The sequence below is a fragment of the Caretta caretta genome, chromosome 2, assembly GCF_965140235.1.
Source record: "Caretta caretta isolate rCarCar2 chromosome 2, rCarCar1.hap1, whole genome shotgun sequence".
Lineage (NCBI taxonomy): Eukaryota > Metazoa > Chordata > Testudines > Cheloniidae > Caretta > Caretta caretta.
This window is the reverse complement of record NC_134207.1, coordinates 178,988,039-179,011,180: the sequence shown is the minus strand read 5'-3', so window position 1 is coordinate 179,011,180 and position 23,142 is coordinate 178,988,039. Positions and strand designations below refer to the sequence as shown.

The window sequence follows — 23,142 nt, the reverse complement described above, 5'->3', positions numbered from 1 at the left end:
CATAATCAATGCACAGTAGTGGGAGGCCCATTAGGTCTTTCAAGGGTTCATTTTATTCAGACTTAGAAATTGTCGCTGTTATGGAAGGTTACTAGACTCAGCATGTGCTATTGCTCCAGCATAAATAAGTCATTAGAAAAATTGAGATACAATGGGTTTGTGCTCCAGTGACGCAGAGCCTGAAATGCGGCAACTCACCAAACCCAAGCCTGTGCATTCATCAGAAATATAAAGCAGGATGTCATTCTTAACCAACCTACAGCTGGCAGAAAGTCATTGCAGTGTGTACAGCTTCATAAGAAAGTATTTCCTGGCGTACTCTAGGGCAGGCGTATGTACACTGATACATGAAATTTAACATTTTGTCCATTTATGGAGCTGCAGACAGGAGAGTGCCACAGAGAAAACTGTGACTGCATAATCACGCTTGAGTACGGAGAAATTGCATATTGAAAAAATCAGTGTTCGCCATCTACAGAGACACACAAGATTCATATTCACAGCCTGCACTTCCTAAAGGGAAAAGCAAAAATCATTATGTATCTGTTCATCTATTTATCACAATAGTGCCCATCACTGTAGTATTTAAGCATCTCCAAAGTATTTTAAAGATATAACACTTCCTTTTGAGTGGGTTGGAGTTAATGTTTGATTAGAATTGTTTTTGTGGTGGGGTGTGTGGAAGTGAGAGTTTGGGGGTGCTTAATGGGGGGAAGTGAAGTCAAAAGAGTTTTGTGTTCAGTTCTAAACACAGTAAGACCTCTGGACATACTTCACTCTTGCAGTAGTGAGCCCCATAATCTAGGTCCAGCCTCTGTGAAATGTCTCTCTAGCATTAATCAGCCAACAAGAAGAGGCTTGCATGTGTTCTGGTGGAATGTGGCTATCCTGACACATCTTAGTTGCAGAAAGAGGCAATGTCTTAAATAGGCAGAGCAAATCATATGGAGGGCTTTGAATGTCAGGCCAGAGACTTTCAACAACTCTTGGTGACATCCTGCTCTGACCCAAGAACCTCTTAGTGCCAACTGGCAGAGAGGGCACAGGGGGTTATAGGAATCCCCTGGGTGTGATGTCTACATAACAGTGCACCAAAGGGAGGCACGTGGGGGCTCTACTAGCAGCGAGTAATGCCCCGATCAGCTTAGTCACTGTGAAATGCATGTGCAGGTAATGGTTAAGAAGTCCTGTATCTATACTGGAAATTAAAGCCTTGAAGTTAAAAGCAGGTCACCAGGAGGTGTCAAGCCTTTGACAAATTCTGTTTCGGAAGGGGGTGCTCCTGTCTTTATCTGGTCAGGTGTGTATTGTGCATTGCGTCTCTCACAATGCAAGCCTATCTGCATGCAAAGCCAGAATCTAATTTAAAAGTTTGCAAGGTCAGCAAGAGAGAGAAGAACAAGTAGCAGGGGGTTTCTTGATTATGAATAAAGATCAAAGGTCTGCCTTAGGGACACCCCCATCTGTCTAAGCGTAAGGTCAGTGTGGGATTTAAAGGCAGATCAAGGAAAGACAGAGGCTAGACCAGTGGTTCTTAACCTGCGGCCCAATCAGCACATAGCTGCAGCCACGTGACATCCTCAGGGCCTTACAAGTAGTATTGGATGCAGCCCACAATGGTAAATAGGTTGAGAACCACTGGGCTACACTTACGCTCCTTCTAATGGAGCATTTGCTAGCCCCAGTGGAGTCTGCTTCCCACAGCCCCATATATCATCCTCAACATCCCAAGCTTCAGAGGCTTGGATTGCTGAGAGGAAGAAGCCTCTCTCTTTACAGAGCACCAAAGAGGAGGCATAGATGACCCCATAAATCCAACCCTAAGGAGTCTCCATGTCCACCAAGGGATTCAGCTGAGTTTCTGTCTGAGCCTGGTATTGAGCCTCCAGTACCACCCAAGAAGCAGAGTGCAGACATGGTCTTAGACCAGACAGCCCAGGGAGCCAAGAGGCTGCCTACATATGCCCCAGTACCATCACCTCCCTTACAGCAGGGCTCTGAGGCTAAAGAAGCTCTACTGCAAGTCTCACAGGTACTGTACCCACCACCTCACAGCGCCAGGCCCTGGTGCTGACTTGGTCTTCTGGATACTATTCTTAGGGGATACTTTGTCAACCCAGCATTATGCCTAGGCCACTACCACCGACTGGAATATCAGTCACACTTATTGCCAAAAGCAGCTCTAAGGCCGTTATAGCAGCCTTAGCATAACCAGGTAGAGGGGGTTGAATGCAAGAAACTCTGCTGCCATCCTGTTGAGCATTCTTTTAAAATTTCTGAAGCATGCAGCTTTCAAAAACAGGAAGTCTAAATGTATTTGTTGGTATGTAGAAATACAGCTGCACAAGGAATGGCTTGAAGTGGCTTGCTTAACCGTTTTTTTTTTTTTTTAAATGTATATATGTGTTGTTGTAATGCTTAGAAGCCTAAAAAGGGCGAAAAGGTCTGGGTTGAGTGGACTCTTCTGTGGACTCATCTTAAGACCCTAGGTAGCAGACAGAAGGCTGGTCACCGGAAACCTACCATTGGCCACTCAAAGACTACTCCAGATTTGGGTAATTGTAGATTTGGGGTGCTCTAAGCTGTTGCTCGTGTGTTTGTGCTTGAGACTTACTAAAGGAAAAGTTTTAAGCGAAAGTACTCATGTTTGGTTTATTAGACAGATGTGCTGTGTCCGCATTGATTCATTTCCTGACACTGCCTCACAAAGAATAAGGTTACCAAGAGATTTGGGTTCAGAAAAACTCCAGGTAACATCATAACCCTCCAGATTTTTTTTTCCTGGAAGACCTATTTATACCAGAGGTACTGGAGTCTCCTGTGCTATGATCGTCTACCAGGGCCCTTCACTGGCACTGCTCATCTATATCTGAGGCTGCCCCATTCAGCCCAGTGGATGATTCTTAGTCAGACTCTCAGATCTCAGCACAGGGCTCTCTTTTGGCGCCTTACCACCACGTCCTGCAGAGCCGGTATTCTGAAGAAGCTCTTTTGAAATATCACTCCACAGGCTCAGGAAATGGAGAATTCTTTTCCCATTCCACTCCCAATTCCCTGGTGGTGGATGTAACTAATGAAATTAATAGACATTCCAGACCTTCTCCTTGTGATAAGGAGTCTCACTGTTTAGATTTCCTGAGTAGGAAAAGCTACTCCTTGGTAGCTCTCCTTTTTCACGTGATACATTTCGCCAACAGGGCTTGGTAGTTTGACTTCAACACACGTCCCAAGTTCACGCATTTTAGTGAACATCTGCTACGCAACCAGAGGGAACAATTTCAGGCCTTCATTTCAGAGGGTCAAGTGGTATCCAGAACCTCCCTCTGAGCTGTCCTTGAGGCTGCAGAAACAGCCATGATTGTGTAGAGAGCATCCAGGCTCCAGTCTTCCGCTCTCCTCAGAGAGATGCAGGGTTCTCTAGAAGGCTTTCCCTTTGAAGGCCCCTAGCTCTGACACAGACTGCCCCCTCCACACTCTGACGGACTTAAGAGCTACCTTATGGTTGCTGGGAATTTACATTCTTGAAACAAAGAGACAGTTTAGGTCTCAAACATCACCACAATCTAGGCCGTTCCAGTACAACCCCCAACAGCCTTTTCCCAGACCTTTGGAATTTCAGAGTAGGAGATCTAGATGTGCTATAGAAGGGGATGCTCCCCTTTTCTGACATCAGTTGCACCTCCCTTTTAAAGAAACAGTTTTGACTTCTTAGTTGAGGGCCTCAAGAAACCTCCCTCTCGGGATCATGTGCTGAACAATTCCATCCAACCCTCTTTTGGAAATCGGCTATCCCACTTTCTCCCTGCACACCAATTATATTTGTGGGATGGGTGGATGGCTAGATGAAATTAGGTGTCAAGGGCAATGAGCCAGTCTCCCAGATCTAGGGATGAAACTAGAATGGCTGGAGGTGATTGACATGGAATACTCTATCCCCTTCCACATGATCTCCCCTCCCTCCCTCCCACACCCCTGCCCTGTCCCTCTTCCAATCTCTCAATCACCCCCAAGAGTAGGAGACAGTTTCTCCCAGAATTTGTTGGAAGAGAGTTCTACTCCAACTATTTCCTACTTCTGATGAGGGGCAGAGGATGGGGACCAGGTTTCTTAGATTGATGATTGAACACCTCTATCCTTTCCCAGCACTTCACTAATTTCATCCCTAGATCTGGGAGACTGGTTCACCACCCTTGATCTCCAGGATGCCTACTTTCATATAGTTATCTACCAATCCCACAAACATTTCTTACACTTCAAATTAGACTCAGAACATTGAGTACCGAGTCTTTCCTTTCCAGTTTACTGCTGCTTCTAGGTTCTTCTCTCAGCATTGGTTGCCCTTTTTCAACAGTAGGGCATAGCATTATTCCCTGCCTGAACAATTGGCTTCTCAAGGGTCAATCACCTCTAGAGGTCCAGTCAGCAACCTCCAGGGCTGTAGGTCTGTTTCAGTCTCTGGACCTTTATATCACTTGTAAGAAGTCTACATTGACCCCAGTCCAAAGAATAGACTTCATCAGAGTCACTTTATACTGCCTAACTACCAATCTCCCCAAAGAGATTATATTCTCCACTCTGTTCAGTCTAATCTCAACAATGCAACATGGCCTGCAAACAACTGCAAGAACCGGTCTAAAACTCGTCCACGTCAGCCTCCACGTTCATCATGCCTCACGTGAGACTGCACCTCAGATGTGTACACCCCAGACAGTCTCTCCACCAGCATCACAGTACTTCAAAATTCTGGACTCTCTTCGGTGGTGGAAGGAGCCACTGAAGGTCTGTGTGAGAACCCATTCTCAGATTCCCCCATCTTCAAAGATTCTCACAACAGATGCTCCTCTTCTGGGATGGGGGAAGGGAGGGGAACTCACCTCCAAGGAAAAGTGGTCTGCACAAGAGGTCATGCTCCATATCAATATTCTGGAGCTGAGCAATTTTTTACACGTGCCAACATTTCCTTCACATAATACAGGGCCACTCCATCGGTGTGTGTATGTATATATGTATTAACCAACAGGGTAGAGCAAGATCCCAGTCTTTATGTGCCGAGTTGCTAAGGCTATGGAACTGGCACATTTCCCCATTAGATAGAAATCTCAGGTGTCTGTCTTCCAGATCTCCAGAATACAATTGCAGACACTTCCTTCAGGGTCACAAATAAAAACTCAATGGTTCTATCTTCCACAGAATTTGCCAGACTTGGGGCTTAGCAGAAACAGACTTCTTTGCCACTCCCAACAATGTGAAATGCTGTCTTTTCTGCTCCAAGGGAGGATATGGCCACAACTAATTGGGAAGTGTCCTCATAACACTGTGGGTCTCATATCCTATTGTAGGCTTACCTGCCTCTACCTCTACTCCACAAGACCTTACTCAAATAGCGTCAGGAAAGACTGTCATCCTCCTAGCACTGTCTTGGTCAAGACAAGTGTGGTATTCGAATCTCCTACATCTCTCTGTGGCAATGCCTCTCAGGAAGGAGCTCATGTTGCAAAACCCAGGGACCCTGATCTATCACAACTACTCCTTGAACCTGTGAGCATGGTTCCTAGATTGCTCTTGAACATGGAACTAACCTGTTCAGATATGGTCCAGTCAGTTCTCCTATTTAACAGGAAACCAAGTACTCACAAAACTTACCTTCAAAAGTGGAAATGCTGCTTCCACTCCTGGTGTTCCCTTTGCTCTTCCCAAGCCTCAGCTGTTCTGCTCTCCAAAATCCTGTACTACCTGTTGGCTTTAAAGATGCAAATTCAATCAATTGGCTCAGAGTACATTTTGGCCATTATAACAGCCTTCCTCTCACCCATCAAAGACTTCTCAGTTTTTGCCCACCCTACTCAGCTAGATTCCTCAAGGGCTTATAAATCTTGTCCCCCTGCCTTTGACCCCCAATACAGAATCTGGCCCCTCAGTTTGGTTCTCTAGGCCCAGAGGAAACCTCCCTTCAAACTGATGGCTACCTGATCTCTCCTTCATCTCTCCCTCAAGACTTCATTCTCCATAGCCATCGCTTCAGCTAGACAGCCATAAGTGCACTATGCTCTCCCATTTGACCCATTCTATGCCACCGTTTATAAAGACAAAGTAACACTGCACCCCATTCTCTCTTTCTCCTGAACTTCTCTTTAGGATACCACATTAATGAAAAGATTTGCCTGCCAGAGTTCTACCCAAAACCTCATACCTCTTAGAGGCCAGTCTACATATGCTAGATGTCAGATCTGTCAAGGTAGAAGCTGAGGGCCCTACAAAGACCTTCTGGGCCTCTCCTAGGCTATTTGTATCATTTGAGAAGAGGATGAAGGATCAACCCATTTCCACTCAGACTTCAAAAGGTGGGTTTTGAGTTGCCATCTTAACTTGCCATGAATCTAGTGGGATGCAGCCCCCTCAGAGAGAAAAAAAACACATTTCACTCGAGCTCAGTACACATCTACAGCTCTACTGAAGGATGACCCAATAACATAAATTTGTAGGGCTGCAAATTGGCCTTCCCTTCATACTTTTGCCAAGCACTATGCCATCTTACCTGCTTCCAGGGATGCTGCTGCTTTTGGTGTCCCAGCACCCTCCTCCTCACTGCATTACTGCTTGGGAGTTTCCTATGATGGAGCACCCATAGAAACATACTGACGGAAGAGGAGAGGTTATTTACTTTACAGTAACTTGAGTTCATTAAAGATGTTCTGTTGCTATGGGTGCTCCTCCTGCTCTCCTCCTTCTCAGCTGTGTAGGGTCTGCTTTGCAGTTGAGAAGGAAGTGAGTAGCGGTGGGTTTACACCACCGTTATGTCCTTACTTGGAGGCAAGAAGTGCTACTCTGTGCAGGCACTGGCTTGCGGACACTGCTTTGCACTCTCCACTTGAGACCCCCACAGGCACATACCATCCCACAGCAGAGCACCCACAGGGACAAAACATCTAGAACTCAAGTTATTATAAGGTAAGTAACTTTTCTCCTTTAAACCTTCAAAGCTGGCTACTGGAACCCCTTCCCTCCCCAATAAAAAAATTCCCCCTCATTCTAATTTCTCCCTTCCCTCTACTGCAACCCCTGTCTGCATCTAAAGGGCCTTTTAAATACCGCAGCACACATGTTACCACCTTCCACCTCTCCCTACCTTTTTCCCTGTCAGGGAAAGAAAATGGTGATGACTCCGCTATTGGACAGATTTTACTCCAGACCTTCTGAATCCTTCCTGGGTGACCGCAAGCAGTAATAGTGCGCAGATAGTTGGATGCCCCTTCATCTGCCTCTGGCAGGGCTAATCTGAAATTAGACTTGTCAGAGGCTGGCACGCTTCAGGCAGGCACCTGAAACCTTCCTCTGCACCTGTAACTCTGGCTGCCAGCAGCCCATGTACTGCATTGATTTAGATTGGAAAAGGCTCTACTCCAGCAGGAGGAGTTCCCCCATGACATATCAGCCACACTTGCAGTAACCTGCAGCACATAATCCATATGTGGATACTAGAGTCATTATTAGTGGGTCTTATTATTTCTGGTATCCTGTTGACTTATGAACTGCCATTTTTCTTTTAAAACGGGAGGCAAAATTGCAACATGAAGAAAATAGTCACATAGTATTTATGTGGGGCAAAAGTATCCATGATGGCTGTTTACTCTAGATCAGAGCTTTCCTGTTTTAATATATATGTGCTCTGTGTAAATTCTTGTGTAGGCTGCATACCAGATACCAATGGCAGTGAGACCAGCACCAATGGCATTGAAGTAGCCATGGCATGGGACAGTCTCAGATGCACTTAGCACCCCCAAGGCATCAAGTGCACAAAGTACAGTCAGCATTGGTTAAATTAAGACATTCAGCTGATCACTATGTCCTCCTGCCTCTTATCTCCTCTACTGTTCTGAAGCAACAGGGCCTGGAGTCCTCAGTCTCCTTGCTGTCAGGAGATGAGGACAACCGTGGTTCTAGGAAAGAGGTGAGGATGCTCCCTTTAATGCAGGGGGGGGGTTGTTTTGTTTTTACTGTTTTACAGAAAATTAATGAAATGTAGATGTCAAACACCATTTAAAGCAATGTGGGGCATAAGGACATCAAATCTGTGACATACACCAGCAACACTGGGTCTCATTGACCACCTCAAACTTGTGGAAGCAGAATTCGGGGTCTACTGCACCAGACCAAAACGGAGGAACAGTTTTGGTTCCCAAATGAAATCCTGTACTCTGGATCACTCAAAGACAAGGACTTCTAGGCCTGTGGGAGCTACAAGATCAAAAGTCCTAGCAAGTCCACTAATGGATGTGGAACCAGGCGTCAAGAAAAGGAACTCGAGGAACATCCTAGATGTTCTTAAAGATACACAGCCCCACAAACAATGCAGTTCATGAAAGATTTTTCTTTCCAAGATTTGGATTCAAAGTACAGTAAATGGACAAAGGATGCAGAGTAGAAAATGTGAACTGCAGTTGTGCGTTAACCAAATCCCAGGTAAGCTCCTTCTCTTGTGGTCAGAAACTAATTGGGGATTGGAGCGCTAAGAAAAATTCATTCTGTTTGAAGAGCAGGTATGAGATGGTTTGTGCTAGAACTCATACATATGGGTGGGTATCTGTTGTGCTGAGTATCTTTTGGGGTGGGGGTGGAAGGGAGAGTAACTGGTAGGATTATATTCATTCCAATTTAACCAAACTTCAAAAAACACTCTCAAAAACAGCTTCTTTTGGATCAAAGGTTTATTTTGAATGACACAACACTGAAAAACATAATAGTTTACATATGACTTCTTGATACATGATACATTATATGCCTTATTTTAAAAGGATCTGTGAAGGTGTGCTGCATAAATACATATAGTGAAAATATATTGTTTGTTTTGTCCTCAGATATTTTTTGTTTTCATAATTCAGCCAATTAAAGTATAGATTAGCATTATAACCACTCCATCCACACAATCTCAAACTATTGCAGCTAGAAATAGAGGAGACTGAGCCATGCCTTCCAATGTTTTAGCAGCTTTGAACGTGATAGTAATAATTGTTCATCTCAGAATGAAAATTTCACATTACAAACACAGATACCGTATAATGTTTTGGCAATGGAGCAGCTAGCTTTGTTTTGGAACAAAGCTATTGACTGTAATGCCAGACCTGGTAAGAGCAATGCATCTATCAGTGATACTACAGAGTCAAAGAACTACAATGGAGGGTAACGTGTTAATGCATATGTATCTGTATGCACTTATATACACACAAGCATATATGTGTATATATGTTCAAAAATAACATTGAAAACCTTTGCAGCAGTTCATTTTTTTAAACACATAATTTAATAATTTGACCTCATTACTAAAGGATTACTAATAAAATCTTCTGTAGTGCAGCAACTCAATACAATACACTTAGTGCAGAGAAGTTAAGGTTCTTGTAGTGAGGAGGCTAATTTTAGATTTCATGGGAAAGGATCAAATACAGGATCACCATAGCTCCGACAAAGCACAAACAAACCTGTTGCCACATACGTGTGAACAAAGAAGGACATTTCTCTTAATACATTTTTTCATATACTGCTTCAGACGAGGCAAGCTTAACTGTTTGCATTCATGCTCATTTGATATGTTTCACCAAGCTTTGTCTGGCACCAGTCTGTAAACCATTAGCAGTTTAACTACAAAAGTGGGTTCCTGTGTTTCAAAGAGATTTAAAAACCTACCAACTGAACTTCTTATAACACTGTTATGCCTGAGCTGAGAACTATTCCAAGGGCTTTGTGAAGTTCTCTGGGAAAAGTCCCTTATAGGTTACTGCATCTCTGTACTGCAGCCAATCAGATTCTTTAATGCCTGTCAGCCATCCAGCCTCCTGCAAGGTAAAAGGGAGAATTTATAGGCAGACAGCATTTTACAGGTAGCCATGGCATGGGACAGTCTCAGATGCACTTAGCACCCCCAAGGCATCAAGTGCACAAAGTACAGTCAGCATTGGTTAAATTAAGACATTCAGCTGATCACTATGTCCTCCTGCCTCTTATCTCCTCTACTGTTCTGAAGCAACAGGGCCTGGAGTCCTCAGTCTCCTTGCTGTCAGGAGATGAGGACAACCGTGGTTCTAGGAAAGAGGTGAGGATGCTCCCTTTAATGCAGGGGGAGGGGTTTGTTTTGTTTTTACTGTTTTACAGAAAATTAATGAAATGTAGATGTCAAACACCATGTAAAGCAATGTGGGGCATAAGGACATCAAATCTGCTGTTTGTGGTGAGGTCCTTTTAAATCTGGATGTGGTGAGGTCCTTTTAAAATTCATACTGTGTAATATTAGGGGTGTTTGGGGTGGGGGAGAACCTTCTAACCCCAACAAGCTAGAGAAAATTACAGGTTTTTTCCTTTCCAATCACCCTAAATTCTCCCCTTTTTATGCAGGATAGTTCACTGTGGTTCCTGTAGTGGAAGTTGGTGATGGCAACAGTTCCTGGCTCTTCTCTGTTAAAAGTACCTCTAAGATTCCAAAACCATTACTTGAAACTTTTCCAAATATCCAGACTGAGGCAGACACCTGGCACTGAAAACTTCACACCAAATTATTATAGTTTGGCAGTTAAGTAACTGAAAAGCAGGGTCTTACAGGGGCTGGCGTTGAGGAAACTTAACTTGCTGTGGTGCTAACCCGCCCTGCTTAGAATAAAATTCATTCAATGTGTTTCAAAATATATCCTCTGCTCTCAGCTCCAAATCTTTTTGGCTAGGTCAGCGCTGCAGCTGGGAGTGAGCCTCCCAGCCTGGGTAGACATCATACTTTAGCTGTGCTCTAGCTAGCATGTTAAAATAGCAGTGTGGATGTTGCAGCTCCAGTGGAGACTTGGCCTAGCCCCCTAAGCTGCAGTGTTCACATGGTGAGCTAACATGAAGCAGTTCAATTGACCACTAACAGGCCCATGAAATACAGTACATTGAACTGCTGCTATAACTTAGGGCAGCAGAGATTGCTAAGCAAATAGCAGGGAAACGTTGAGACCTGTCCCAGCTTTCACAAAAGAGACAAAAATAGATGGTGGTGGGGGGGGGGGTGAGAGGAGATAGTAGGCCAAATTTTCAGTGTCTTCAACTACCCTATAACTTTGCAACTACACTGTTGTTGTTGCACATTAGACTATAGCAGTGAGACCTGCACAGATGACACAGAATTGCAGTGTCTAACTTTAGGCATCCTTCTGCCTAGTGGAATCCACAGCCCCTAGTAAAGCACCCAGCCTTCCTATATAATGAATGAGGAGAGCCTGACACCTAGGAATGGGATTTACAAACACCAGCATGCTGATTTGCCTAAGCCAGCCAGTAGGAAATGCCAAGGAGGGGTGTGTGGCCTAAACCCTACTCCTAACAAGGGACTACGGGCTAGTCTACACTAGAATCACTACAGCAGCATAGCTGTGCATGCTTTCACAAAATAAAAAGAGAGCAGAGGTGGTCTCTTATATCCTAGCCCAGTGGTGAGTGACCTCACCCAGGATGTGGGAGACCTAGGGTCAAATCCCCACTGTGCCCAATTTGGAGTAGGAACTTGAATCCAGGTCTCCAACCTCCCGAGAGAGTGCCTTTACCCCTAGGCTATGGGATATTCTGGGGCAGGGTTCTCTGTCTCTACGGTTTCACTTTGTATAAATAAATAGTCATTGGGCCAGAGAGTGACTAAGTACCTCAACCACTGGCTTTAGGTGGGAGATGTGGCTTCAAGTCCCTGCTCCACCTCAGATAGGGACAGGTGAGATCTAAACATGACTCTTCCCATATTGTGTTGGACTATGCTCATCACCGGGCTATGGGCTATAAGAGGACAATATCCTCCTACTGTGTTTTGTAGGGGGCCCAATCCGCTAGATACGCACTCTGGCAGTCTTTGAGCAAGTCCACCAAATCGCTCTAACATCTGAACTTTAAGATTTAGAGCTAGATCCACAAAGGGATTGAGGTGCCTGATCTGCATATGCAAGTGTCTGTATCCTGGCCATTTAAATTTAACCATTTTTGCCCACAAGTGACTACACTTGCAGAATGGTGGGCACACTTAACTGAATCCATAATAGTGTAGGTCCCAAATTAGAGGCTGTTTTTCAGAAATATGATCCAGACAGTCACAAAATAATGAGACATGGTGGAAACTCCTGCCATTGCATTGTGATTATTTTATCATGTACATGTAGAGGTTGAATGCTTTTGATAGAACTTCAACACAATACAAAATTACATCAAATTGTGATTATTTAATGGCTTTCTGAAGCTTTTAGTCAGTGGTGAAATGACTTTCTAATTAATCAGGATTGAGTACCACTGAAGCAGGTAAGGATGACAACATTTTAGACTGGCAGTGAAATAAACCAGGGTAAATTTAACTGAGAAAATATCTTTCAAGCACGTGGCATGATTGAGACAGAAGGGGCAGTAGTAAATGACAGCTTCCTGATCATAGGAGGCGGCAGATTCTGCTAGGGACAGGTGCTGACTAGAACTAATCTTAATCAATTCAACTCAAGTATATTAGAAAAAGTGGAGTCACCAGGATCAAACAAGCACAAAGTGTTCTTGTTTGGTATGTTCTGAAACTATGAATCGATACTACCAAATATACAAGAAATATGGCTTTAGACAGGCCACTTTTGAAGGAAGAAAAATGAACAGCTGAGAAGAAAAAAAAAGAAAAAACTCAATCTTTTTTGTCCTTCACTAGGGTACGTTGTGGTATTATATTAAGTTTAATGATGATGATAAACATGAAGGTCAAATATGCACTGAATAATAATAGATGTTAACTGAATTCAGAAACATGAATATATAAAAAAGTCTATTTTCTCCATCAATACACACAATTTACTCCAATTAATGCTAATAGGATTTACATGAAAACAACAAGAGAATAATATACCTTTCTAGATTAACCCAATAATAAAAAAATATTAAGTTTACATTTAATACTCCAAGAAAAAAGAGCTAAGGCATATAGCCCAGAGCTTCAGAAGTATTTGAGTGCCCAACTTCCATTGACTTCAATGGAAGCTAAGGGCTTAAGTAGCTTTGAGACGGATTCTGTCATCCTCACTTTTAGCACCTTACTCTGTGAATAATGCCATTGAAATAAATGGGACTACACATGGAATAAAGTACTACTCAACTTGAATCAGGATAGCACAATCTAGCTTTATAAGAAGAGTGTAGGGTCATGCTGAAAAAGTATCCAGTACAGTATACTAGAAATGTAAAACAGATAAGATATCCTGCTCATATATTAAAGCAAGAGATCAGCTGATAACATTAGCACTGCTTAAAAGGAATATTACAAGGACTGAATGTTGCAAACACATGCTGTCAGGAACAGTGCTTAGCATTCTGATTAGTCCCGTAGAAGACAATAGGATTATTTAGGGTGGTAAGGAATATTCCCAGCACTACGTACTTGCAGGATCAGGCCTTGAAATGACAGAAATAGAGGCATGTTCTTCATATCTTCCCTTACCAATGGGGAACTAACCAACAAGAAGAAGCTTGGTAAAATAGGTGCAGTACCTTCCTTGAACCCTTTGAAAAGGTAAAATCATTTCTCCACTGCCTATGGAAGAAGGGGAGAGGGTAGATCCATGTTTTAAGCAAAGCTGAAGACTGCTTTTTGTTCAAATCAAATTGTGATCTGGAGCTATGATCTCTTTTGGGCTTATCCTTTGGGAGTCTTTCCATTGACTTCAATAGGCATTTTATTTAGCGTATAAAATTGTATCTTCTATTTAAAAACCATTTTATTTTATTATTGCAAATGTTTAACATTTAAATGAAATTAAAACATCTTTCTGTGTTCCAGCAAAATTAAAGCTCTGTTGCCAACAACCTGAACACTTTTGGGGGCCTGGTCCTCCACAGCTAATACCACTGGAGGTTTGGCTGAAGCTGCCAGATCTTTTGCCTGGGTAGGGAACTGCAGGATTAGTAGAAGTTGATATTTCCAGAACCAATACTATAGGAGATTTAGACTTCCAGAGGGCAGAGTTAAAGCTACAGAGTTACTACACAATTTGGTTGTAGGGTTACACAATTTGTAAGCAAAATACTCTATGGCCTAATTTGTATTGATTTGATCTGTTCCAATCTATATGTATAAGCTCCAGACACTAGACAACGATTTTGCTGCAATGTTAAAACAAGATTTACAGTGACTTAATGCACTGTTTGTATGCATCTACTGTGTGTGAGTGTGTGTGAGAGAGAAGTAAAACCATGATTTAAAGCAGCCAAATGAAATCTAGAAGAATGTTGGTCCATAATGAAAGTTAAATCATGCTATCAATACATCTACTGCATTTCCAGGTTATAATCAACATTGCCTTTTACTCTTAGATGAAAATGAAGTATGAAGACCATTTTAGTCTTAATATGTTCTAACAGTGCCATTTTAAACGACTGCATTTCTTATTAATTCTAGACGGTTAGAAATATCTCCAGGAAAAGAAAAATAGCAAAAGAAATGGTTCCTCAGTTGTTTACCTGGTCATCTGTGGCCTCAGAAGGGATTACTAGTACAGTATCTCCTCGTTTTAAGTTAAGCTCATCAGTATTAGCTGCCTCAAAATCATGTAGAGCTTCAACCTGAAGAAAAGAATACAAAACATGAGGACATCATCTAGGGAAAGTAGTAAGAAAAATTAAGTAGAAACAAATTCTCTCTTTCACAACTCACATTTAATGTGCAGCTGTACTGTGCTTTCAAACTCTCAAATACACTGCCATGGCATTGCCTCTTTCAACTGATATCATTACACATACACTTCATTTTTTTGTTTGATATGTTTGTTAATTCCATGTTTTTTATTCTCTTCCATGAAGAAATTCACATATTAAATATGAATTTAATTATTCACTCATTCCTTCAATGACAGGTAGGTACCCTCAACTCACAGGGATCTGGAGGATCGGTGATGCTGCAACATCCCATAAGTACTGCTGCTTGGACAAATCCTGTTGTCCTTATTCAAAGACTGGCATAATTGGAGGCTTTCCCGAGGAAGGGTGAAAGCATTTGGCCAACCTATCTTAGGCAAACTGAGTATGGAGTTAGAGTAATGCTGATGCCCTAATGATATCTGTGGTTCTGGGGTTTTGATCTTATTCCTGAAGGAATTATCTTCCTGAAGCAATCCTCCCTGTAAATAATAGTGAGGAAAATGGTATAATTCCAGTGGTAAGTTAAAGGTGTGGGTAATGGGAATCCTGCTGTGTGGACCGGGAAGCACTCTTGTTTGCTGGTAAATTAGGGCTATGATATTTCTCACTTCATCTAGTAATTATTGATAAGATAATCTGTTTGCAGAGCTAAACGGTCCACTTAACTAAATAATTCCATCTCCATAAACAGATACCCTGTTCTAGTTTCCTTGATGGCAACTAATCCCATGGCATCACTGCGGCAAAGGCCGGAATGGTAGCTGTGCATTCTCCCTTAACTCACAAGAGTTTGGTGAAAAAATAGAGGCACACTATCAGTGTGTCTTAAGTCATAGTCACATGACATGTCTCACTCTGACCTGTTACTTTTAAAGTTTGCAAAGAATATTTGTGTATGAGAACAGAAAAAAACAATCCAAAATAACTGGGCATAACCATGGCTTGTTATGGGACTAGTTAGACTGAACTATCCAAATTATAATACAGAGCACATGAACTTCATTCATCTTCGTTCAGCTTACCTACTAGTCAATCATTCTGAAATAAGAAATATCAGGTACCTGGGAACCAAGAAACACAAAGGTTCTTAGGAGCCAACACACACTTAGGGCAGAATTTCTCAGACCTGTTCACTGAACTAGAATGCTTTACAACATGATCACTTTAAAAGATACTCTAATATGTGGAATCTTGGTTGCATTGAAGTCAATTGCAAAAGTTTCATTGGATTTCAATGGGACCATGCTTGTACTGATAGATTTTTCAGGCCAGAAAGGAACATTTTGATCTAGTCCAATCTGCTGCATAATGCAAGCCATAGAAATTCTCCCAACATATTAAAATATTTTCACTGCTCTGATTAGATTAGTGTACTTGCACATTTGACTGAATGCCATACTTCTACATGGATCATGTTTCCACATAAAGAACAGTACAAGTTTTATTTCCCCCTTTATGTAGAAAAAACAATTCAAGGAAAAATAGCTTGACATTTTTGCTATTTAACCACACAGCCATCAGCCTAAATAACCTGTGCCCTTGGATATACTTACTTACACTTGATGCTAGGTTTAAAGGAATGTTTAAAATAAGAGTGACTAAATACTCAAGTAAACCTTAAAGAGAAAGCCAGGTGGCATTCCATGGGCTGCATCATCTGCTGACACAGGCTGTTCTTCAGAGGATGTAGTTTGGGTTTCCTCAATAGTTTTCTGCTCACTTACAACCTGGGAAGTTTCACTGGCATCACTTTCAATGCCCTGAGCGCCAACGTCTTCCACAACAGCTTTGGATTCATTCACTAGGACTTCGTGTTCCTCTCCCTCCCCTTCATTGTTTGATGCTGGCTCTATTACTAGTGAAGGGATGCTGCTGACTTTCTCCTGGGGAAAAAAAAAAACAAAGAGAGAAATGTTTTGAGAGTGGTTAATTGGCCTCGTTAGCACTGACCCCCTACTTGGTAAGGCAACTCCCATCTTTTCATGTGCTGTGTATGTATACCTGCCTAACTGTATTTTTCACTCCATACAGCTGATGAAGTGAGCTATAGCCCACGAAAGCTTATGCCCAAATAAATTTGTTAGTGTCTAAGATGCCACAAGGACTCCTCATTGTTTTTACTTCTAAAAAGTATGGAACAAAACTTACTTTATTTGCTTTTCTGTTTATGAGAGAAAATACGGATGTATTTTCCTCTCATCCACAGCTGATCTTCTCATTGAGAAGAGCTATGCTAGTGCATCTAGGGGATAATATCCTCCCAGTTTGTGACTGCCGGTCTCCATTCCTCCCCATGTCAATTCTCTATCTTACTCCCCATGGATTAGAACTGTCATCATAGCAGATAAAACATTCTACACCCTGTTCTGTTTTCACTTAGGCTCCTGTCCAACTTCCAGTGAAATTAATGGGAGTACTTCCACTAACTTCAGAGTGCTTTGGATCAGGCCATAACACTGCCCTAAATCAGCAGTAACTCCACTTACATCAGTGGAGTAACACTAGTGTAAACCTTGTGAGAGATCTAAATCAGGCACGCTATATTCACTTGCAATAGTTTAAATGCCAATTAAAATTTCTCCTGATTTACACCAGCATAAATGAGAGAAGAGACCATGTGAAGCTCATTACAATCATAAGAGCCCTATTCAGACAGTATTTTAGGCAGCTGTCTGGGGCATGCAACCCTCTAAAGGCCGCATTGGCTAGCTATTCACCTGGCCAACATATCCAATTCAGCCTGGTGCTCAAGGGAAATACCTCTCCCCCAATTCTGTAGCATTGTTCATTAACGTGTGGGTGTGGGAGAGGTTGTGTAAATGAGTTCCCCATTTCCCAAATCTCAATCTGTACCTCCTCTCCCATCCCCCCCATGAGGAAGCAGGTAGAATGGAGGATGACCAGGTCTATCAAACTATTGCTTATTTTATATAGTCTGGGTCAAAAATACCCCCAAACCCTTCAGAGAGAGAGAGATTTTTTATTGATGGGTCAGGGACTGTTCTGATTATTATTATTTGTACTGTGGTAGCACCTGGGGCCCCAGCTTCATTGTGTGAGGCATTGCATAAGCACATAACAAAAAGCAATCCACAACCTGAAGAGCTTGAGACAACAGGAGGGTGACTGAAACAAATGGATATGAAGAGCCTAAGGTAATCATGACATGAAGTCCTTGATCTCTAGAGTGCCAGAGTACCACTTGGGGTCTTTTCTTTGGTCTCCAGCTGCTAGAAAGCTGAAAGCCAGCCTGACCACACACTAGAGTTTCCTTGCAATTTATTGCTTCTAGAGTTACATGAGATTCAAGGCCTGACTTTCAGCAGTGCCGGAGGGGGAGGAGGAGAGGGGATTTTCAGAGGCACAAAGGTACCGAACTCCAAATGGAAATCAGTGGGAGTTAGGCCTTTGCTACCCTTTGTGCCTCTGAAAATCTCCCCTGTTAAGCACTCACCACTCATATTGACTTCAAGGGGAATTACATGTGCTCAGCATCTCTGAACACCAGTGCACTTGATCTTATTTATCATTGGGGGGAGGGGAAGAGCAGTTAGATAAAAAACACATTTGAAGAGAATCAAAGCTCTGTTTAACAAGCCACTGCTCTCCAGATTTATAGCTAATGGAATGAAATAGCTTCTGCTTATCTTTAAGATTAATTGAGCCTGTTAAAAACCCCAGAACACATCTGAGAGTATCTATCAATTGTAGAGTCATCAGAAATTATTTTGTGTATACTGGGCCAGATTCCCAGCTGGTATAAATTGGCATCGCTCCACTGAAGTTATGGTGCTACTTCATACCAGTGTCACTTAAAACAGAATGGGGGCCAATATAGACAGATAAGTCACCGCTCTCCTGAGAAGGGGTGTTGTGGTAACTCAGGCCAGGAGACATGAACAGTCCAATATTTTCTTGTGTAGTGCTTCAGAAAGCATCTTACTTGAGACACCTCTGCTTCCTTCTCTTCTGTTTTAAGTTTGTCACCTTCATCAGACGTTTCAGATGCAGCAGTAGCTTCACTGGCTTGAGTTACAACAGCATTTTCTACTGCACCAGCATCTTCAGTTATAGCTACCATCTACAGCCAACAGAAAATGGAAACCGTTCAGGCACATCCATCATTCTGGACAACAGCTATTCACCAACTGCACCCAGGCCACTTTAAAGAGCTCCAGTCTTTAGGTAGGTAGATAGGTGAACTGGCATCAGTTCGCTTATTTAGATCCATTAGACAATGCAGTGGACTTTATTGTGATCCCACACTGGTTTTATACCAGGGTAATGCCACTGATTTCAGTGGAGTGTCTCTGTATTAAAGTAAATACAAAAAGAATCATGCCATTAGATGCTATTCTGCACCTTATGATAAAAGGTGGGAAAAACCTGTTATGATGCTTCCTTAGTATATTTAGTAACAAAAGTTACTTCTTCAGGGAGGGTTTCCTAAGGCATTAGCTAAAAGAAAAATGGATTAAAGGCATCCTGCTGCATATTGGGATGGCTCCTTACTGAGCACAGATATAGAAGACACTCCACAATAAAAAAAAAAGTTTTAGAGCAGAGTTTGAGGGTTCATTTGCCTTAAAGCCGCATTGCTGGAGGATTTGCCTTGAGGAGAGAGCAGAATAGGTCTGCACTGCACTTTACAAATAGGTTCTGCTAGAGAAGGGCCACTTGCAACAGGGCTGCGGCTCTATAGGAAACCAGCAGTGGAGGCTGTCCATGGAACATAATGAATGGCTGCCCTGGCCACATCCCCTCCCCAGCTAGTGTCATCTACTTTGGGGGCTGGGCAAACGGAAAACTCCTACTCTAAATCCAACCAGCTTCATTATGGTATTTCTGATTATCATGCAATAGTGAAATTGGGGGTAAAAATGAATCACTTTCCCCTCCACCACTGCATCTAACAAGTTGCATTTAACAGAATTGGCTTTGGTGGCTAAGAGTCTGATAACGCTTGTTGCCTCAGATCAGATATCTGCTTCATAGATGAGGTTGATCACATCCTATCTGAGTTGCTGGACATTGCATTGGTCTCTGCCATCACGAACTCTTAATGAGACTGGTAAACAATTTTTTTTTTAATACAGAGGAAAAGAAAAGCTATAAATTCACACAATATATTTTAGAGACTTTTTAATTGCATTCGACACAGAATCAAGTATACACTGCTTTAATGGGTAGCCAGATCAAATTATACCAGCAAATGTCACGGGATTTCTGAGTAAAGTCTTCAGGTCAGGACTTCATTGTACTACCGATTTCAGCAGTCTTGCTCCAATAAGAGATTTAAACAAACAGTAGTTGTAAAAACCCAGAAAGAAGCTCATGGAGGAGAGATGGGGGAAGCAGTGCATATTAGATTGCTTTATACACTATGCTTCTAACAAAATGCTACAGAAATTGATCCTATTATCTGATGTGATCAGAATCAACACTTTGTTTCTATTTATTGGATTTGTGCAGTCCATGGTCCATGAAGGAAGCATGTTCTAATTTTAGAAATATCAGTCCTAAAATACAGTACACTGAAACGGTCAGACTCTGACAGCCCCTTGTCATAAGTCACCATATGTACAGCATGCATCAAAATGGTATGATAATTCATTCTTGTGACAGACTATAACAAGAAAGGAAAGAAAATCATAAATATGGGGTTTTGCCGATATTACAAGGGTAAGTGGCAAAAATGAAGCCATTTCTTTCTATCATATCTCAAAATCTTGGATTAGCCCCATAGCTATTTAGGATGAAATTCTAATCTATTTAAGTCAATGGCAAAATTCCCATTTACTTCACCAGGACCACGACTTCACCCTAGATAGCAGTGGTGAATCATACAGGTACTTTTATATTTACATATGCTACCTGATTTCATATTGTAAACAAACCCTCCTGTATACAAAAGAGGTGTAAGTAAGAGGAGAAACACGGCCCAAGGTATTTACTGCTAGGGGAAGTCTATGAGTTAATAGGATCTAGTCCACAATGTTTGACCTGAATAGTGCACGCCAGTTTTCACTAACTTAAGATTGGTCCCAATGGCTGGATTTAAAAAGGGACTGGATAATTTTTATGATCATTAATTATAATTGTAGCTAAGCAAGCTAATATAATGCTATGGGGAACCGAAGCTCATGCTTTAGGGAATAAATCCATTGCCTGCGGAGGTCTGGATGGATTTCCCATATACGGAACTGCACAATTGGCTAAACAAATAATGGTGAGTGTGGGGGTCTCTCTCAAGCATCACATACCACCTTCTGCTGAAGGCAGGATACAAGACTCGATGGATAGAGTTTGGCAGCTGTTATACATTGAATATTGCCATTTTAAATATGAGATTTTTAAAAACTGATGCATGTGTGTGACGGGTGAATGTGCCATGCAAGAGAGGTTGAGTTTACATATACACTATACTAGCGAGCTCGATGAACAGTTACATTTGGAAGACAGTCAGCTCGCACTTTATGGACAGTAAAGGATTTCTTGGATGCAAGCTGCTGAAACAGACATATCAAGAGTGACAAGCCAATTGCTCTAGAAGAAAGATGGTGGTGTATTAGATACTATTTCAACCCTCAGATTTAGAAAAGTAAGGCTTGATTGACCACTATATTACTCCAGTGTCATGCCTGTGTAACTCCACTGATTTCAATGCAGCTACGCTGGTGTGAAATTGGAATAAGCACTGGTGAATCGGGTCTATAATTTTCTGTTTAAATGGAAAAAAAAATCAGCATTACACTGCAGGGCCTGGTTCTCCATTCACGCCAATATAAAGCAGTAGCAACTTTCATGAAGTCAATGAACCAAATTCTATCCTCAATTACCCTGGCGTAAATTTGGAGTAACTTTACTGACAGTAGTAGATTTACTCCAAATTTACACCAGTATAACTAAGCAGAATTTGGCCCATTGGAGTTACAATCATCCAAAACCAGAATGAGTAGTGAATCGGTCTATGATATTTTAGCAAATACTTACATACCAGAGCTTGAAAACTTATAAAAAGAGAAGTAGTTAGCACCTTGCAGGATTGGACCCAAATTGAGGAGTTACCGGAGTTCACGGTTTCCTTATTTTTCAATCCTTTTTCCTATTTCTGAATTTAATTTCCAGTCTCTAGTGCTGAAATCCTCGTGTTACTTTCACCATAATTTAAAATGCATTGTGAAGGTTGCACTTTAGTAAACAAAGATCCAGAATTAATAGTATATGTTCTCTCACCCATATGAGAACATAACCTAAAACAGTCGATCAGAGGGTACCTGGTCTTAAAGAGAAATTCAATAGGTCATTGAACTTTTTAGTTGTTTTTAATTTGATTTTAATCATATCTAATGAAATGCCCAATTTGTGCTTTAGAAAATAAAGTTGTAAGATAATTATATTCTAACTTCTGTTTCAGTTTAGGGCTTAGCATGCTAGAAAAATGGAATGATGAATGAAAGCTTTTTTTTCTTTCTTTTTTTTAAAGACACTGTTCGGAGCCCAGACAAACAAATCCACAGGAAGTGTTAAAGTCTTTCAGACTCCATGGCAGTATATTTTCTGTTCATTCTGAATGTCGATAGAAACAACATCATATCACCTTCTACCACATAACCACATTCTTCCCTGTCCGAAAATATTTATGATAGGTTCTAAAATAGGTCTCCATTGAATTGAGAGATGTTCTAGCTAGCACATATTCTGTTGGCCAACATATTCATAACACAGAAACAAAAAACCAATGCACACAACTTTGTGACACTTTTCTTGATATATTAAAGAACAAATACCCTCCTACAGCTGTTCATATTTACCTCACTCTCCTCCTCAGCAATCCCAGCTGTCTCCTTTTCACCTGTTGTGACAGTCTCCTGCTTAAAAAGGAAATATGGTCAGCACACTAGAGTTTTTAGCAACAGAAAAGTATGCATTAATAAAATGTAATGGAAGCAGGGCATGTACTGGATGCAACAAAATGAATAGCTGAAGTTTAATGGCATAATCTATGGAAACTAATTCAGATATTGTCTGGCAAAACAAGCCATTCTTATTATAACACAGCATCAGAGCAACAAGTCAGCATGGTCTAAGAACTAAGAAAATTAATCCTTTCCTCCCTCTTCATCATCAATCACCACCACCACCACCACGCTAGGAATTTGGAGAGCTCCATTATTAACTTTTTATGGTTATTCTCACGGTAATGTTAGCTTTGAAAAGTTTTTGATAAGTACCTTCCCGGGAGTACTGTTGAGCTTTTCCTAAAGCTGGCTACAACTGTCCTGTCCCCGCCGTGTACCCCAACAACATTTAACACATTTTCCTCTTGGAATTTCTCAAAAATGAAAAGACTTTTTTTTTTATGTGGACAGTGATTCATTTAAGTGAACTGTGCAGAAAGAGATGTTGTGCCACAGAATGTATTGTTTTTCCGAATTAACCAAGGACTGGTCTACTCTACAGTTGGGTTGGCTT

At 41.7% G+C, this 23,142-nt stretch overlaps 1 protein-coding gene and 1 long non-coding RNA gene across 9 annotated transcripts in view; one reads left to right on the top strand and one right to left on the bottom strand.

The window, feature by feature from the left end:
- The window catches only part of LOC142071143 (uncharacterized), a 42,465-nt gene extending 25,697 nt beyond the window's left edge, over window positions 1–16,768 (top strand). Inside the window, exons 5-6 of the long non-coding RNA XR_012667144.1 lie at window positions 8,006–8,460; window positions 14,883–16,768. This is a non-coding gene — a long non-coding RNA (uncharacterized LOC142071143). The remainder of the gene's footprint in view (window positions 1–8,005; window positions 8,461–14,882) is intronic.
- The window catches only part of AMPH (amphiphysin), a 176,048-nt gene continuing 161,593 nt past the window's right edge, over window positions 8,688–23,142 (bottom strand). For 3 of the 8 annotated variants that reach the window (XM_048839158.2, XM_048839151.2, XM_048839153.2), the window contains 5 exons: window positions 22,482–22,538; window positions 18,611–18,748; window positions 16,284–16,550; window positions 14,491–14,592; window positions 8,688–9,830 (listed from right to left, as the gene is read on the bottom strand). In XM_048839158.2, coding sequence (XP_048695115.1) covers window positions 9,723–9,830; window positions 14,491–14,592; window positions 16,284–16,550; window positions 18,611–18,748; window positions 22,482–22,538 — 672 coding nt within the window. In that variant the 3' untranslated portion in view covers window positions 8,688–9,722. Of the gene's footprint in view, window positions 9,831–14,490; window positions 14,593–16,283; window positions 16,551–18,610; window positions 18,749–22,481; window positions 22,542–23,142 lie in introns of all 8 variants that reach the window. The other 5 variants (XM_048839150.2, XM_048839152.2, XM_048839156.2 and 2 more) reach the window with 3 other exon arrangements.